The sequence below is a fragment of the Drosophila ananassae genome, unplaced genomic scaffold (assembly GCF_017639315.1).
Source record: "Drosophila ananassae strain 14024-0371.13 unplaced genomic scaffold, ASM1763931v2 tig00000091, whole genome shotgun sequence".
Lineage (NCBI taxonomy): Eukaryota > Metazoa > Arthropoda > Insecta > Diptera > Drosophilidae > Drosophila > Drosophila ananassae.
In genome coordinates, this window is record NW_025319113.1 from 510,344 (window position 1) to 527,979 (window position 17,636).

General features: G+C 39.8%; 1 protein-coding gene across 3 annotated transcripts in view; it reads right to left on the bottom strand.

The window, feature by feature from the left end:
* Nucleotides 1-3,478, bottom strand: part of LOC26515246 (angiopoietin-2) — a 164,720-nt gene extending 161,242 nt beyond the window's left edge. The window contains exon 1 of one of the 3 annotated variants that reach the window (XM_032456152.2): nt 3,190-3,468. Coding sequence is in view for 2 of the 3 variants with exons in the window: in XM_032456151.2 (XP_032312042.1) it covers nt 2,718-2,980 (263 nt within the window). In the remaining variant the exon portion in view is untranslated. Of the gene's footprint in view, nt 1-2,717 lie in introns of all 3 variants that reach the window. The other 2 variants (XM_032456151.2, XM_044718158.1) reach the window with 2 other exon arrangements.
* Nucleotides 3,479-17,636: the final 14,158 nt, after the last annotated feature.

Here is a 17,636-nt window from a genome sequence, read left to right on the forward strand (position 1 = left end):
GAATTTTAGGGGCATACAAAGTAAGCTCCCTAGTTTTTATTCTGATAGTCCAGTGACGACACCCAGAATCATACTACGGTTTGTTAGTGAAGGTAAGTTGATTAATAAAAATGTACTATGATATGAGGCCTGATGAAGATTTACATCCCAATGAGGCCTTCTAAGGGCGATTATCAGTACACAGTATAGACATTTTGTATTGATTCCAAGTGATCTTGGTGTACTCCGTGTTTAGGACTAAAGACACACGATCCATACTCTAGTACCAGATGTACCAAAGATGTATATAAAGTTTTGTTATTTGGGGGTCATTAAATTCTTTTGACCATCTTATAATAAAACGAAGCAAACATTTTGATTCAATAACCATGGTCAATAATTGGTCGTTAAATTTGAGTTTCAAATCTAGTGGAACACCCAGATCGTTAACCTAAGTTAATCGTTTTGAGGCCTATAGAGAAAGTACATAGAATGAATAGAATTGGATTGAAGTCTAAGGTGGTATCGATGAGAGCAAGAGTATATAATATAAGTCAATTTGGAGATGTATGTAGATTTATGTAGTAAAATTAATAAATCAGCGAATTGGGGACGGATATTCCAAAGCAGTAAACTTAGGTTTAAAGTGGATACATCTCCCATGGAGTGTCTACTCGATTACAAATATGCTCCCATATCCCTTTTAGCACGCCAAAAACCTCGTTCTTACACGATTGCAAAGCTTTAAAAGCCACCAAACAATCAGGAATGACAGTTTTTTATAAGGAAAAAATTGTTGAATCAATGTGGCTTAATCTATAAATGCACCAAATGCATTTAATATTTTATATGAACAGACACATTTTACCTCCTTACTTTATAACATTTTTAAGTCGCTATAAAGTTTCACTAGTTAATTAATTATATGAAACAACTTTTTATACCCTTGCAGAGGGTATTATAATTTTGGTCAAAAGTGTGCAACGCAGTGAAGGAGACATCTCCGACCCTATAAATTATATATATTCTTAATCAGGATCACCTCCTGAGTCGATATGTCCGTTTCTATACAAACTAGTTTCTCAGTTTTAGAGCTATCGAGTTGAAACTTTGCACACACCCTTCTTTCCTTTGCAGGCAGTATATACATAAGTCGGAACGGCATCGGTCAACTATATCCTATAGCTGCCATATAACTGATTGATCGGAAATGCTATAACTTCGTTGTTTTTCAAGTTAGAAGGATGGGGCTTTCTATGGATTCTAATTTGGGCAAACGTATACGAATTCATAAGGATCGGCCGTCTCTATCCTATAGCTGCCATATAACTGATTGATCGGAAATGCTTCATTGTTTTTTAAGTTAGATGGATGGGAGTTTCAATGGATTCAATGGATTTCTACACATGTTATTTGACCAAAATATCTTATGTACAAAATTTCATAAGGATCGGCCGACTATATCCTATAGCTGTCATAGAACGATCGGAATTGGCATAACTTTGGTGTTTTTTAAGTTAGAAAGATGGGACTTGGTACAGATTACTCTTTGGGCAAAATAATTCAATATGCCAAATTTCATAAGGATCGGCCGACTATATATGATCCGCTGTATATCTAATAAAATAAGATTCGTGGCGCCACCTAGTGGACTGCGACTCAACTGCAAGGGTATATCAACTTCGGCTCCTCCCGAAGTTAGCTTTCCTTTCTTGTTTTGCCATTATATAGTATAAAGAATGTAAACATATTATAGATTTGTATAAAATTAAATAATTTAATATAAAATTTACCTTTAAAGTCGCTAAAAATGAAAAGTCAAATTTTTCCTTCACTTTAAACGCCAATATGAAAACAATGGACGTTTTATTTTATTATGAACTTTTGGATTTTTCTTTAAAGGATTAAAAAAAAAAGTTGGATTTTTAACATTTAATATGTCCTGGTTACATTTTTTTGTAAAAATGCCACAAAATGCAAATACATGTTTCTTCATCAGATGGCCTGAAAACTATTCTGTAGAAATCGCAGATCGTACTATAGAAATCATAAAACCTGGTAGTTTGTATATTAAATTGCAATCAAGGGAAAGAAGCTAAAATAGATTTAGAATGATAAAGTAATAGTGATAGTTAGCAGCATTAACCGTATTTTTTTTATACAAATATTACTTAACTGTAAGACCTATAAGTGCATATTATTATTTTATTTTTGTAAATATTTTTTATACATGTGGGACATTGATTTATGGCTACAAGCATACATACATATTTACATACATACTGTGCTGAAAACCAGTTTTGTAAATATTTGTATTTTTTTACCAGCAGCGTTTAAAGACTATATTTAATCGTATGGAACATTGAATTCAAAAATTATTTTACATTTTTAATATTGTGCAATTTTTTTCAAAATTAAGTAAAATGTTTGATAGAAAAATGTTATGTAAATACAATTAATTAATTCACTTAATGGTATTAGAAACTGATTTCAGTATCTACAGTTACATAAAAAATACACGAAACCAGTTTTCTAACACAACCAATTTATTTTGGATTAGATTGTAGTGCAAACGTGCAATCTAAACAATTTATAAAGTTCACATTTTGTAAATATATAAGTTAATCTCTTAACGTAGAAGTCTTAATTCTCACGATTAACTTCTTAAGTTGTAATATAATAAATCTAGAATAGAATCTGTAATATAGAATATAGAAAGTAAATATTTTTTGTCCCACCTTGTCCGCAAATGTCCATTTCTCGTTGCGTTTAATGATTTTGTTGTTAATTTTAAATTTATGGGTGTACTATTTAGTTGACTGGCACTTGTACGTGGTAAACGTGGATTGCTGTTTCCGGTTATAGACCGCGATGAAGTACTACTTGCATGTACCCTCGGAAGAATATTAGGATGTAATGTTTTTATGCCGTATAATAGAATGATTATGATAGCCAATCGGCCAACGTTTGTAAGCCAACATGTATATTTTAAAATTACCATGACTTCAAGCTATTTTTTTCTATTAGACTATCAAAAACACATTTGAATGGCATGAACTTTGTTTAAATTTTTTTCTTTTAATACGATGTAAATTTTTTTATTTACATATCCAAAACAATTATTAAGCCGGAGAATCTGTTTTTTTCACTTCTTATGTTCCGAGAAATATACATAGCTAATATATTATAATTTCATTTTTAACAACTCACATCCGATCGAAACGTTGGGTGAAACTTTTCTGTTTATTTTATGGATATTGGTAACATTGCATCAACTAATCAACCACAAGCATAACTTTTACAGCAGAAACCCACCACAACGTTAGATATGGTGGAACTTGTTTAGTCTATTTGAAAGTAAGTTTCCTCGCAAATCTGAATACTAAAATAAGTTTTATACAATTAAATTTACGATATTTATAAAAAGAGAAATTTTCAAAAAGTATGCTCTTTTTAATGCATCTAAATTGTGTCTGCTTCGTTAAAGAAAAATACAAACAGGAGAAACCATTAGTAGGGTCAGCTGCCTTTAGTTGTCTTTATTTTTTTTAACGTATATACTATGTCTGAAAAGTTTACACTCTATTAAAATACAATATATACATACATTGTATACTGAAAATATCGGGAGTAATTGTTTCGTCCTTATGGGAATTTGTGTATCAGATCAGTATCGTATTGGACATATTTTATCTGCAGGATCACAAAAGTTATACCATTTTTGATCATTTGGAAACAGTGATATTATAGTGTACAAATTTTTGAGAATAATTGCCGTTAAATTTAGATAAAGATCAAGCATAGTTCTATTTTGCAGAGTGCACAAATTTTTTATTTTTTATCTTATTGAAAAACTATAAGCATGAATAGACTGAAGCAAGTTGTGCATGTTATCTGGCAGATTCACCATGATTATGTGGACTAATACATCTTTCCAAACTAGCTCAAATGGCTGCGAAACATAAACGAATATCGTCGAATGTTAAACCGATTTTGTATGTTATTTACTTGCGCTATATTGCAAGTAACATTTTTTTCCCGAAAACAAAAAATTTGGAGAGAGATAATTTCTTTCTTTTATGCTTGATATGAACTTTGGTTCAAGAAATACCTGAGGTTATAAAGGAAGTAAAATTATACATAGAGATTTTTTGACGTCGGCCTTTTGCTTTGAATGATTGGGGCAATTTTATAAGAAGATTATGATTTCGCATAAATTTTAGAATAGTTACCCGCATGAATGACTTAAAATTTATAGGCTTTATTAAAGGGTAGTAGTATTCAGTTATAAGCATTCAACATAAAGTTAAAAAAATTAAATATAATAAATAAAATGGTACGTACCTTAGCTATTGTATATATTTTATCATATTTTTATATATATATGATAATCTTATATAAAAAATATAAGTAACACTGATAACCCAGTACAGCAGAATTTCCAATTACTAAAATCTTCGAAATATTTTAACATAATCCACGCTATTTAAATTGCAAAATAATCATTTTTACTTTGTTCTATATTTATGGGCGAATAAGAAATGGAGTGAGACAAAAGCTTAAATTTATGATTGGTGTGCTCTGAGATAAAGAGTCCGCTTTAGAACATAGGCTTTCGCTCAGCTCGCTAGCTTAATACTAAAGATAAGGAGGCTCTAATGCCTAGTTGTTCGGAATATACTATTTTTCCTACTCAATCGTTAGTTTGGAGCCGACAGTGTAAAATCTTAGGGCCTGGGGTTTTAGTGCCCCATTCCTCTCTATTTGAAATGAGGGTTCCGAGGGTTTGTGAATATTTCCTGGATATGCAGTATTCTTTACCTGTGGGAACTAGGGGATTGTCCAGTGCGAAATGGGTTACACTGGTGTGTAACCATAAATCTTACCCAAAACATTTGCATTTTTTACCTCAGCTAGTCCTCGATCAGGTATGCTGAGTATGGCATTTAGGGCTTTTTTTGGAGTGGTTCTGAGTGTACCCCTAATGCATAGTGCTACTGCTCGCTGATTTTTTCAACTTCTTGAGGTTGTTTTAATTTTTGAGGGCCAGCGACCATACAAGTACCCCTTACAATAGTGTAGGTCTGACTATGGCAGTGTAGAGTTCCTTTTACTATATGGAGGGACATTCTCCATTTGAGTCCTATTGCCCTAGGTAAAAAGGGCTACTCCAGCCTTCTTTGACCTTTCGTCTTTTTTTAGTAGGTTCCATTTCCACTCCTACTATATCTCCTACTGAAGAGAAATAACTCTGTTGAACTATGTAGCTCTGTAACTAAATCTCTGTTCACTCCCAGGCCATTACAGCTTGTCCAAATGGCTAGGGTTTGTAGTTTTACCCTCACGAGGTCTCAAAGTGATTGAAGGTATTTTTCCGTGAAAATTACTGCAACAACATCCTCATTTGCCACTACCTTGCAGCCTCCCTCTTCCATTTAACACATAATTGGTGTGACAGTTCTGCACAGTTTCTGTGCTAGCATAGCTAGAGATTCCTCGCTTTTGTGTTTGAGCTCGGCCGCTGAGTGTGGTGCCTGATGGAATCGCATACTTATGAGGCCTATGTTAAGCTTCTCGGTGTATTCTTTTAACCGTTCCACTAGCTCGTCTGCGGGTTGCGGCCTTTCGTAGGGCATGTAGCTGCCACGTTGTCTGTGTCACTGTAATTATAAAGCTGAAATATTCATAGGTGTTTCTTAGCTTGGATGCAGCCTTAATGCTACCTTCTGAGTTAGCTGCTTGCTGCTTTCAACCCATTATGTATGTCGGCTCCATCTTCAGCAAGATAGAGGAGTAGCACAATTGAGGCTGCCTTACAATGATGGAGGTTAATATGCAGGATCCGTAGGGATATCTACAAATTTTTAGAGATGTCATTGTCGTTCACCCGATTCGCTATCATGCTGTGAAGCAGCACCGTCGTCACTGTCCTTTATCAATAACCCTGATAACCTCCGCGTAGGACGCAGCAGGAAGCTTATGCTTTTAATTGTTTTTAATAAATAAAATGCGCAGTTTAAATTTCAATATTTATTAGTGGGTTAAATTTTAGCCCTAAAATCCGTAGACGCTCAAATTAATGTCGAATATACAGGGTGCGCCATCTTTTATTACAGGATGTAAACATTGAATAACTTTCGCATCAGTCATGCGATTGACGTGGTCATACATGTTTTAGAAACGTCAATCCAGTACAATTTTAACCATGAATAGCTACACACCAAAACAACGCGCTGAAATAGTGGCTTTGTACAATGAAAATAACCATCATGTGTGCTAACTCAACGTGCATATCGTACGAAAAATCGTGATCAAGTTGCCCCCACAGACAACACAATTCGTCGTTTCTATGCCAATTTTGTGTCATACGGAACCATGGAAGACCGTCCTCATTCCGTTCATCAACGACCGAGACGTTCCAATGTAAAGGTTGAGGCGGTGAGAGTGAGTGTAGCCGAGAACCCGAATTTGTCGTATCGTCACCGTGCGCAGCAGTTTCAGCTCAGTGGAAACACTTTACGACGCATTTTGAAGAATGATTTGCATTTGATTCCATGTAAAGTGCAATTAACTCAAAGAATTTTGGCAACAGACCTACCAAGGCGCTTGGATTATGGCAAAACAGTCGCCGGGCGCTTGATGTCAAAATATGGCGATATTGACTTGCCGCCGCGTTCACCGAATTTGACGCCACCAGACTTTTTTTAGGGGGCTATTTGCAGGGAAGGTTTACGCCTGTAATCCTCAGACTATCGCCTGTATCCTCAGACTATAAAAAACCAAATTATACAAAAATACCTCATTTATGAAAATCGGATGTTTTTTTTAAAAGTTATAGCAAATTCACATCCCGTAATAAAAGATGGCGCACCCTGTACATCTCGTTAAAGCTTACTGAAAGTTCCGATCAATGCAATTGTCTATCATTCCACGGGAGAAAAACGAGGCGATCTCAAATCATGCTCCCAAAAACGCATGCGAAACTGAAAGCAACAATACTACTAAACATAATACTTAGTTCTTATAAAATCCACCGCCTTTCATTCATTTCAGAGTCTGTTTAACTTGGCCGTACATCCTCTCCCTGTTGAAAGCTGGAGTCCCAAAGGATCCTTTAGAACGGCTACCTGGTTCACTCGGTCACGCCCATGAATCAGCTGCAGTAATTAGGCTAAGGGTCACTTAATGAGGGTAGATTCTCATCCTTCTCACGCTGCCGCAACAGCGTAAAATATTCCTTCTTTCAACGCGCCCGAACACTTTTTCAAATAAGGAGACTCACTGCCACTCATCCATACAGTTATAGTTAAGGGCAGTAAGGTCTAGTTCAATTAACGTTAAAAGAGGGCCGTCGTTTAGAAAATGAGCCGCATTTCAGGTCAGCAGCATTTTTGTGAATATGAAATATTTCAGTTATTGGCCAAAAAGTGTGAGGAAAGCGTTGACCACACTTTTCCAAGGTTTACCATCATAATTTAACCAATAAATGGGGAAAAAATTAAATTTTTGGAATTTTAAGGATTTTTTGACGTAGATCCACAGAAATTAGTTATCTGATTCATAAAAATTATTCCCTTTTTTAAACGGAGAGGACGAATTTCAGTTATTGGCTAAAAAGTGCGAGAAAAGCTTTGACCGCACTTTTCCAATGGGTACCATCATGATTTAGCCCAAAAATGAGGCCAAAATTAAATTTTAGGAATTTAAAGGATCCTTTAGGAATTTAAAGGATCCCCGTGAGGCAAATCCACGGGGACTATTTATAAATGGTATTCCTTTTTTGAATCGGATGCAAACAATTTCAGTTAATGGCCAAAAAGTGCGAGAAAAGCTTTGACCGCACTTTTCCAAAATACCATCAAGATTCTGCTCAAAAATGAGGCCAAAATTAAATTTTAAGAATTTTAAGGATCTTTTGATTAAGATCCACGGGAATTAGTTCCCTGATTCATGAATGATACTGATTTTAAATCGGATGCAAACAATTTCAGTTAATGGCCAAAGGCAAAGCAAAAACTAAACGCGCCGAACTTGCCACAGACGCTTCTCGAACATTCTTTTTAAGTACATAAGAAAAGAACCGTTACAGATAAGTTAGGTGTGCCCAGTTTTCAAACAGAATAGATAACATTTTCCAGTATGACAATGTGTCCGTTCATCAACATCCCGGCCTCCACAGAAACACTGTTTCGGAATTTGGCAATAGGGCGATCTTGACAATTGGACGGATTGTTTCTCCAGTTGGAGTCCTGAGTCGCACAGCGCGGACCATTCCATCCTTCCCTGGATATGTTTCGATGACTCTTGCGAGAGCCCATGCTGCTGGCGGTGTGTTAGAATCCTTAAGGAGCACGATGTCACCTTTGGCAATGTTGACCGATTTGTTCATCCACTTTGGCCGATGCTGAAGTGATGTAAGATATTCCATGTGCCATTGTTTCCAGAAGCCTTGCAGCATAGCTTGAGTCGGTTGCTAATTATCCAAACGGTTGATTGGTACATGTGATAGATCGCCTTCTGGTACTGTCGTGTATGGACGACCATAAGGAAGTGTGCTGGCGACAAATAGTTGACCTCAGTGTCCAAAGTTGAGAATTGTGGACGTGAGTTGACTACAGCTTCAATTTGGGCGAGAAGAGTGTGCATTTTCTCAAAAGTGAGGGCACTCTTGCCAATGACTCTATGAAGGTGCAATTTGACAGAGCGCACAGGTGATTCCCATTTGCCAACCCAGTGTGGTGCATGGGAGGGAATGAAATTCCAGTTAATTCCTTCGTCTGCCAGGGTCTTCAGTACAGTGTTGTTGTGTTCGTCTAACTTCAGAAGAGTTTGCATTTCGTTTAATGCTCTTTTTGCCCCGATGAAGTTTCGACCGTTGTCGCTATGCATTTGCGAGTATTTTCCGCGGCAAGATATGAATCGTCAGAGTGCCGCCAAGAATGTGTCGGTTGTAAGATCTGTAGCCAATTCCAAATGCAAGGCAGAAGTGGCTAGGCATACGAACAGACAGATGTAACCTTTTTCCTTGCGTGCATTTCGTCCCTTGTGGACCTTGAGGGTGATTGGCCCGGCGTAGTCGCAGCCAGGGTTTGCAAGATGTGTGTTGGAGTTGTTTAAAGCATTTTAGACAGTCATGCGTGATCTTTCGAATGAGGTTGCGGGCGCCAAATACCCAGTAGCGTTGGCGGGCGATCACGAATAATACCGATACATCAAGATATAAGTGAATCCGGTGCTCATGTTCCAGAATGAGCTTCGTTATGCGATGAGATTTGGGCAGAATTATTGGATGCTGCACATCCGCTGGCATTTCTGAGTTACCTAAGCGTCCATGTTTGTCGATTTGCGGTGAGAGGGTGCGCAATTTTGATTTGTGCCACAAATCTTGCTGGTTGAGGAGTCGCTTGTAGTCATCTTGGAATTCGTCTTGGAAATGGCGCAGGTACAGGATTCGTGCGTCAAGGATTTCCTCAAATGTCAGCGTAGCGGTATTGGATTTTCTGCGATTGCGTCGGATTAACTTGAAACGTAGGCGACAATACGAAGTAGCTTTGGCCAAGAGGAGACCCGGTCGAACAGTTGGCAAAATAGTGAGGTTTCAGTGTTAGATGTTCTCATAGTTGGGAATGCAGAACCTTTTACTTCAGCCTGGACTTGTTCATCTAAAATAAAACTAGAATGTGGAGAGTTCGGTGGTTTTACCCTTCAGCTTCGTTTGAGTATGGCCCTTTCCACCATAGGTTGTGGTTTACTAAGTCAGCTAGCATGCCCCTTAAAGCGCAGTCAGCAGGGTTGTCATATGATTTGACATGATGCCAGTGATCTCGTGGAATGATGCTGAGGATTTCGGCAGTGCGGTTTGCGACGAAAGTCTTTAGTTTGGCAGGTATGTCCGAGAGCCAAGCCAAAACAATGGTAGAGTCGCACCAGGCGTGAACCAGGCGAACCAGGCGCACCAGGCATTGTAGTTTTTCAGTGCAGCTTTGACTGAGTTAATGAGTCGACTTAGTAGCAGTGCGCCGCACAATTCCACGCGTGGAAGTGATTTGAGCGGTGCAACACGAGTCTTTGCAGCTATAAGAGTAACCTCTATGTTACCATCAGGGAGAGTGACTCTACTGTAAACGGCAGCGGCGTAGGCTTTTATAGATGCGTCAGAGAAGGCTTGCAATTCGATTGTGTCCGTAGAGTTGCCAATGTAGCGTGGAACCTTAAGTTGATTGAGCGTGTTGATATCGTGCTTGCCTTTGAGATTCCAATCTTCCAGGTTGAGCGGTAGCGGGCCCAGTCTAAGTTGAGAACCCAAAGTTCTTGGAACAGGATTTTGAATTGAATAACCACTGGAGCCAGCAATCCAAGTGGGTCGAAAACGCGAGACACGTCTGATAAAACTTGCCGTTTTGTAATCTTTCCCTCTCTGGGCAAAGATACCTTGTATGCCAATGTGTCCGTGTGCGGTTGCCAATGGATTCAAAAAACCTTGTTCGTAGTTTCGAGTGGACTGTATGATGTGTTGTTTGTGATTGTTGACTCAGGGTCGACAACGCGGTTGCTGTTGGAAATTCATTTTCCAAGTTAGAGTTGAGCACATGACATTAGTTGAGTTAGTTCTTGTTTGTATTGTAAAAGCTTCTCCTCGGTGTCAGCTCCTGTTAAAACGTCATCAACGTAGAAATCTTCAAGAAGAATGCGCGCAGCAGTTGGATACAAATGTTGGTAGTCTCTGGCCAGTTGCTCATGAACCCGTACAGCCAGAAATGGTGCACACGCAGTGCCATAGGTTACAGTGCAGATTTGGTAACGTAGAAGTGGAGCTGAAGGATGTTCTCTCCAAACGATACGTTGATAGTTACGGTGATGCTTGATGATCCAGATTTGCCTGAACATCTTGATAATGTCCGCAGAAAAAACGTATTTATGTATTTAAAAGCGTTGGTGAGAATTTCAATTTCAATCGTCAGGGTTCAATTGGCGCATGTGACCGAGAGAAATATACTCTTGCATATATTGTACATACCGTGAGTGAAGATTTGTGTCTCTATGTAGACGGCGCTCCACAGAAGCAAAGCGTTGGGTTGCCCCCTGCAGAGTGTCAGTGAATTGTGGATCTGCATCCTTGAATGGAAGCTCTGAGGTGTATCTTTCCTTGGAGTCGCGTGAGTGCGTGGTTTGAAAATGCTCTTCAACCTTAACATTTTCAGGATCATGGTGAGTGGTGATTTGGGAGTCCTCTATTTCCCAAAACCTTTGTAGAGTAGAATGGATATCGACTGTACACAAAAATGACGTGGTACGCAATCGATAACCTATCCGAAGATTGTTGAAATAGCTAATATGTTGCCTTGCGCATCCAGCTTTCTGTTGCCGGTTAAAATAGCCCATACAGAATCTGTGCCTAGTAGAACGTCTATAGGCGATGCCGAGTTGAATTCAGTGTCTGCAAGCGGAATCCCATTGAAGATCTCAAGCGCAGATGCGTCGATGTTTTCCCTAGCCAGCGTAGATGTGATTTTGCCTAGAATATGAGCTTTTACCTGTAGCGAGTGATCAGAAACTCGTGACTTGATCGTGAGTGTGCTGACTCCTCCCGTGGTATCAGCCTTGATTGAAGAAATGCCGGAAATGAGAATTCGGCCAGGAACCCGACTAAGACCCAGTGCCTTAATACAGCGTTCCGATACATATGATAACTTCGAGCCCATGTCGAGTAGCACCCGGCAGTTTGTGTATGTACCTTGAGAGTTGCGGATGTGTACCAATGCAGTCGGCAATGTACATGTTCGTCCTACTTGCCCATGTGACAATAGGGTTGGCGTGAGTAGTGCCTGTGACATGTGACTCGCCGTCACCGATGTCGAGTCTGGACCCTTGCGATCGCTTGAAGACGTGGTTGTGATTTGACCCTCGTTGGTCTGTATAGCATACGTGTGTATGAGAGTGTGTGGTGTCTCCTGCCACACTGCTGACAGTTGTAGTTTGAGCCATAGTTTGATGATCCGTTACCTGGTTTGAGACAGTTAAAACAGAGAGATTTGTGCTTTACAAAAGAATGACGTTGGTCGATAGACAAACCAATGAATTGAGGACACTTAGACAGTTGATGCCCATCCGCATTACAATTTACGCATTTTGTCAGTGCAGCAGTTACCATGGCTCTGCTTGACTTCTTGTTGTTACCACCCTGTCTTGGTACAGGACCGCTTTGACACAGCTCAAATTCTTCACATCGTGCGTCCAGGAACTTGAAGAACTCTTCGGCTCTTGGTGAATTTAAAGTACGGCTTGCATCTACCCATTTGCGGCGTGACTCTGGATCGATTCTATTCAGCAATAAATGGATAACCCAGCAGTCTCGGTCCATATAACCAATGGAGTCCAATGCACGGATGACCTCATTTGCACCATCTCATTTTTCGTAATTCTTTATTCATGTGAATTTTTTGTTTTCCTTACTGGCGCCGCGGCGTCAGCCTGGGTTAGTGTTGAAGTTGCTCCGAGGCGTTCGAAGGCGTTCGAAGAACTCTTGTTGTTGCTGCACTAAGCGAGAAATAGCGTCGATGTTAGATATTAAGTCTCATTCTGCATGTCTCGTTGTTGTTGGTGTTGTCGGCTCCTGTGAGCGCTTGAGGGAAAATAAAAGCGCACGGGCTTTTATGTACTTCCCCTCATACTCGTCGTAGTCATCCGCAGGATCAACCCTTTGAGGATAGGCCCTTGAGGTCGTCAAGCACGCTCAGATCATCTCCGGCAAGTTCGAAATCATTCCAAACCTTGTCGAGCCTGACTAGCAGTACCTCCACGGCGTCAACGCCGTTTGAGTTGTTCCATCGCAATAGTGCTTTACTTTTTGTTGCTAACAATAACGAATCTGGCTCTGAAGGATCAATTCCTTATGATGATAAACATGGATCTTTATTGAAATTAATTGCTGGTGCAATCACTCGAGTTCGCCATCTGTCACAACCTAAGGCAAAGTCAAAACTAAACGCGGCGAACTTGCCACAGACGCTTCTAGAACATTCTTTTTAAGTACACAAGAAAAGAACCGTTACAGAAAAATTCAGTGTGCCCAGTTTTCAAACAGAATAGATAATTACTGGCATTTTCCAGTGTGACAAGGTGACCGTTCATCAACAAGCGTTGACCGCTTTTTTCCAAGAGGTACTATCATGATTTTGCCAAAAAAAGGGGCCAAAAGTATATGACGGAGATTCCTCCAAAGATTCCATATTTCTAGTCTGTCTGCACAGCAAGTTCTGCTCGTTGCAAGAGACGCATCCAAACTGACCTGCGTAACACAGAGTTCTGTCTCATTTCTGCAAAGTCTATTGCCATCTCTGTTACTTGCATTCAGTCCGCGCTCTCCGACCAGACCATGCTCAGCAGCAGAGTGTGTCCCTTTTCCTCAGCTACTGTGCATTCTAACACTACTAGACAATGTGTCGCCACACCAAAGCTGTACGCACATGACGCACAACTACTAGACAATGTGCAAACTAACCATTCTACGACACGGCCTTCCTGACAACTCACACGTCCTCGTGTGTTTTGTTTTCAATACCACGAGACTCAATTTCTCTTTAAACTTTTCTTTATTCTTAAACAGATATTTTTTTTTTTCTTTCTTTTTACTTCATGTATTGGACAAAAGCTTTCAAAAATAAAAATCACTTACATAAATATCAAATCTTCTGTATTCATTACATTTCTTCAATTAAACATAATCTTATTAATTCATTTTGTTATTCTTTAATAACATTATTCTCTTTTGTAAAATAAAACCTTTGTGCATTTCCTTTGGCACATTTTAACAATTTTGTAATTCCTTTTACACGTCTTACGATATAACATTAATGTAGTTCTTTTAGCACATAACATTAGTGTAGTTCCTTTAACACATAACATTAGTGTAGTTCCTTTAACACTTTGAAATAACTTTAGTGTAGTTCCTTTAACACTTTTAAACATTTGTGTAATTCCTTTAACACATTGAAATAACTTTAGTGTAGTTCCTTTAACACTTTTAAACATTTGTGTAATTCCTTTAACACATTGAAATAACTTTAGTGTAGTTCCTTTAACACTTTTTAACATTAAATTCTGTTCGGTATATCTCTATACATTAATTTATGCCACCCCTTCTTTTCTTTTTCTTTTTGAATCTCTTTCTTTATTGTCAGACGCTTTTTCCATCATGCCGTCTCTATCTTTGCGTATTAGCTGATTGTTCGGCAAAGCTCTTAAGAATTCATGGGAATATTTGTAAATTCGCTTACTTGCTAAGGACAGACATCTATCTCCATTTAATATTTTGACAATCTCAAACGATTTGCAAAAATGCCTACCACCTATGTATGTACCCTCGGCGTTAAGTTTTACAATGTTATTTATTCTTTTGTTTCCCCTTAAATTTATCCATGACGCTTTCCTCCACTAAGGAGCATTCAGCACCTGAATCAAAACAAAATGGAATAGACTCACCGGATGCCCTCATTATTCCAGTCGGTGGAGCTACTGTGCAGATATCTACCCGCTTCTCATACGTACGGCCTTTTGGACAAGCGGATGCAAAATGTCCTATTTCGTCACATTTAAAGCATTTGACACTTGACCAATCCTTCGGTCCAGTCATGTTGCTGCCGCTGTTGATTTTGCCTTTGCTCTGACCCTTTTCCAAGCGAGCACGGCATTCGGCGTATTTATGACCACCCTTTCCACAGTAATTGCATTCCGTCGGTGTCGGAGACTTGAACTTCTTGCGTTCCGAGCCTGTTGAATCGTCATCTATACTGCGCTTTTTGAAAGAGTGTGCGTGTAACTGTTGTTGTAGCTCATTGCGAGTTTTTACGTTGTTTGTAAAAACCAAGTGCGTCAACTTGTTATCTATTTGCGCCATGTGAGCCAGAGTCACAGATACCGCTATTTCTTCCAAATCCTTGGCTTTCCATTTTGACATAAGTAGCGTAACAATACGGCTACCGTATTCAGCGAAGCCCTCCTCCGGCTTTGGTCGACCATTCAGAACATTTAACAGCATGGCGGCAGAAGTCTCAATTCCAACAAAGCGTTGTATAAACAGCTCCTTGAACTGCGCCCAAGTGATGCCGGCAAAGCAAATTTGGGAAAGCCACTGTGATGCGCCGCCTTCTAGTGCCTTGCTTAGGGCGATCACCAGATTGCTACCCTCGAGCACGTTATCCGCAAAAATTAGGTCCACTGTTGAACACCAAGAGGAAGCATCTGCTCCAGCACTGTCAGGATTGAATTTTGGAAAAGCTACATATGACGCTTTTCCATCGGTTGGCGGTGCCCTTGGTGTCTGCATGTTTTTGATGATTTCCAGTAGGTTGCGGTTTTGCAGCTCCAACGCCAACAAATACGGATCGGTGGCACGATCAGTAGGCAAAGCAGATCCCACTTCTGATGACGGAGATTCCTCCAAAGATTCCATATTTCTAGTCTGTCTGCACAGCAAGTTCTGCTCGTTGCAAGAGACGCATCCAAACTGACCTGCGTAACACAGAGTTCTGTCTCATTTCTGCAAAGTCTATTGCCATCTCTGTTACTTGCATTCAGTCCGCGCTCTCCGACCAGACCATGCTCAGCAGCAGAGTGTGTCCCTTTTCCTCAGCTACTGTGCATTCTAACACTACTAGACAATGTGTCGCCACACCAAAGCTGTACGCACATGACGCACAACTACTAGACAATGTGCAAACTAACCATTCTACGACATATATTTTATGGTTTTAAAGGATCCTTTGACACAGATCGACGGAGATAAGTTTCCTGATTTATAAATGGTACTGCATTTTTGAATCGGAAGCAAACAATTTCAGCTAATGGCCAAAAAATGCAAGACAATCGTTGACCGCACTTTTCCAAGGGGTACCGTCATGATATGGCCAAAAAAAGGGGCCAAAAGTAAATTTTAGGGTTTTAAAGGATTCTTTGACGCTGATCGACGGGGATAAGTTCTCTGATTAATAAATGGTACTGCTTTTTTGAATCGGATGAAAACAATTTCAGTTAATGGCCCAGGGGTACCACATAATTCGGCCAAAAAATGGGGCCTAAATTAAATTTTAAGAATTTGAAGGATCTTTTGACTTAGATCCACGGGAATTTGTTCCCAGATTCATAAAAACTTTTAATTTTTTTTAAACGGAGGGAACTAATTTAAGTTATTGGCTAAAAAGAGCGAGAAAAGCTTCCACGGCACTTTTCCAATGGGTTCCATCATGGTTTGGCCAAAAAATGGGGCCAAAATTAAATTTTAAGGATCTTTTAATTAAGATCCACGGGAATTAGTTCCCTGATGCATAATTGATACTCCTTTTTTAAATCGGATGTGTGTGCAAGAAAAGCGTTGACCGCACTTTTCCAAGGGGTACCATCATGATTTTGCCAAAAAATGCGGCCAAAATTAAATATTAAGAATTTTAAGGATCTTTTAATTAAGATCCACGGGAATTAGTTCCCTGATGCATAATTGATACTCCTTTTTTAAATCGGATGTGTGTGCAAGAAAAGCGTTGACCGCACTTTTCCAAGGGGTACCATCATAATTTGGCCAAAAAAAGGGACTGTTGGGCCAAGCAGCCACAATAAAATGTATTTAAAATAATCATAAAATGCTTAGCTGCAGCTGTTGTTATCAGCATGTATTCTTCTTTGTTTCTCCCAGATTCGCATGCGCTTTGTTGTTCTTTTGTAGCGCATGCACTTTGGAAGCTTTGGTGGAACTTCTGCGCAAGCTCTTAGGTTTTATTCACTTGTATATTCGGCTTTGTTTGGATCGGCCGCGGAATTTGTTTTGGGGTTAAATTGACCCATAATAAATCAAAACACTGATAGCTCAACATTTGGTGACCCCGACGCGATTTCATCCCGGTTGATTATTGAGATCAGTATTAAAAGTGCTAAGAAAACGCCCTTGTTGTTGTTGTTACAAGTTGCAGTTTAATTGAATAATGGAGTCTGGAGCTTAGACTATTGAAGCTGCTGCCGCAAACCGAGTAAGGATGCTGCGGAGAAGAGCAGAGGTGGCCTGCCAGGAAATGGAGGCGCTGTATCATAAGGTGAAGGCTGCGGCGCGGACTGAGGATTCTTCCATTATGGCGCTGGAGTCAGTGGAGAAGCGTTTGCGTGAGCGGTTCACCACGCTTCAAGAAGAGTTAAAGGAGCTTAATTTTAGTGAGATCGGGAGCGATCTGTATTGCAGATTCTCGCAGCTGGAGACTGATGTGGAAGTGGAAATTAAGGTGAAAGTTGCCAAGCGCTCCATGAGAATCGCTGCCCACTCCACACTTCTCGACGGTGCCAGTGTATCGCCAATGCCATACAAGCCAGCCCCCTCCTTGCCACCGTTGCCGATGCCAACATTCAGCGGCGGCTATGCCGAGTGGCCGGATTTCTGCGCCCTTATTAAGACCACGATTGACAGCCATCCCCACCTAACGAAAACGGAAATGCTCCGGAGGCTCATTTCATGCCTGCGCGAGTCAGCCTTGGATACGGTGAAAGCTCTGGAAATTAATGACGCGAACTACGATGTGGCCCTTGACCTATTGCGCAATCGTTTTAGTAATCGGCGTTTAATATTTCAGTCTCACATTAATGAGATCCTGCAGCTTCGTGTGGTCGAGCCAGGATCT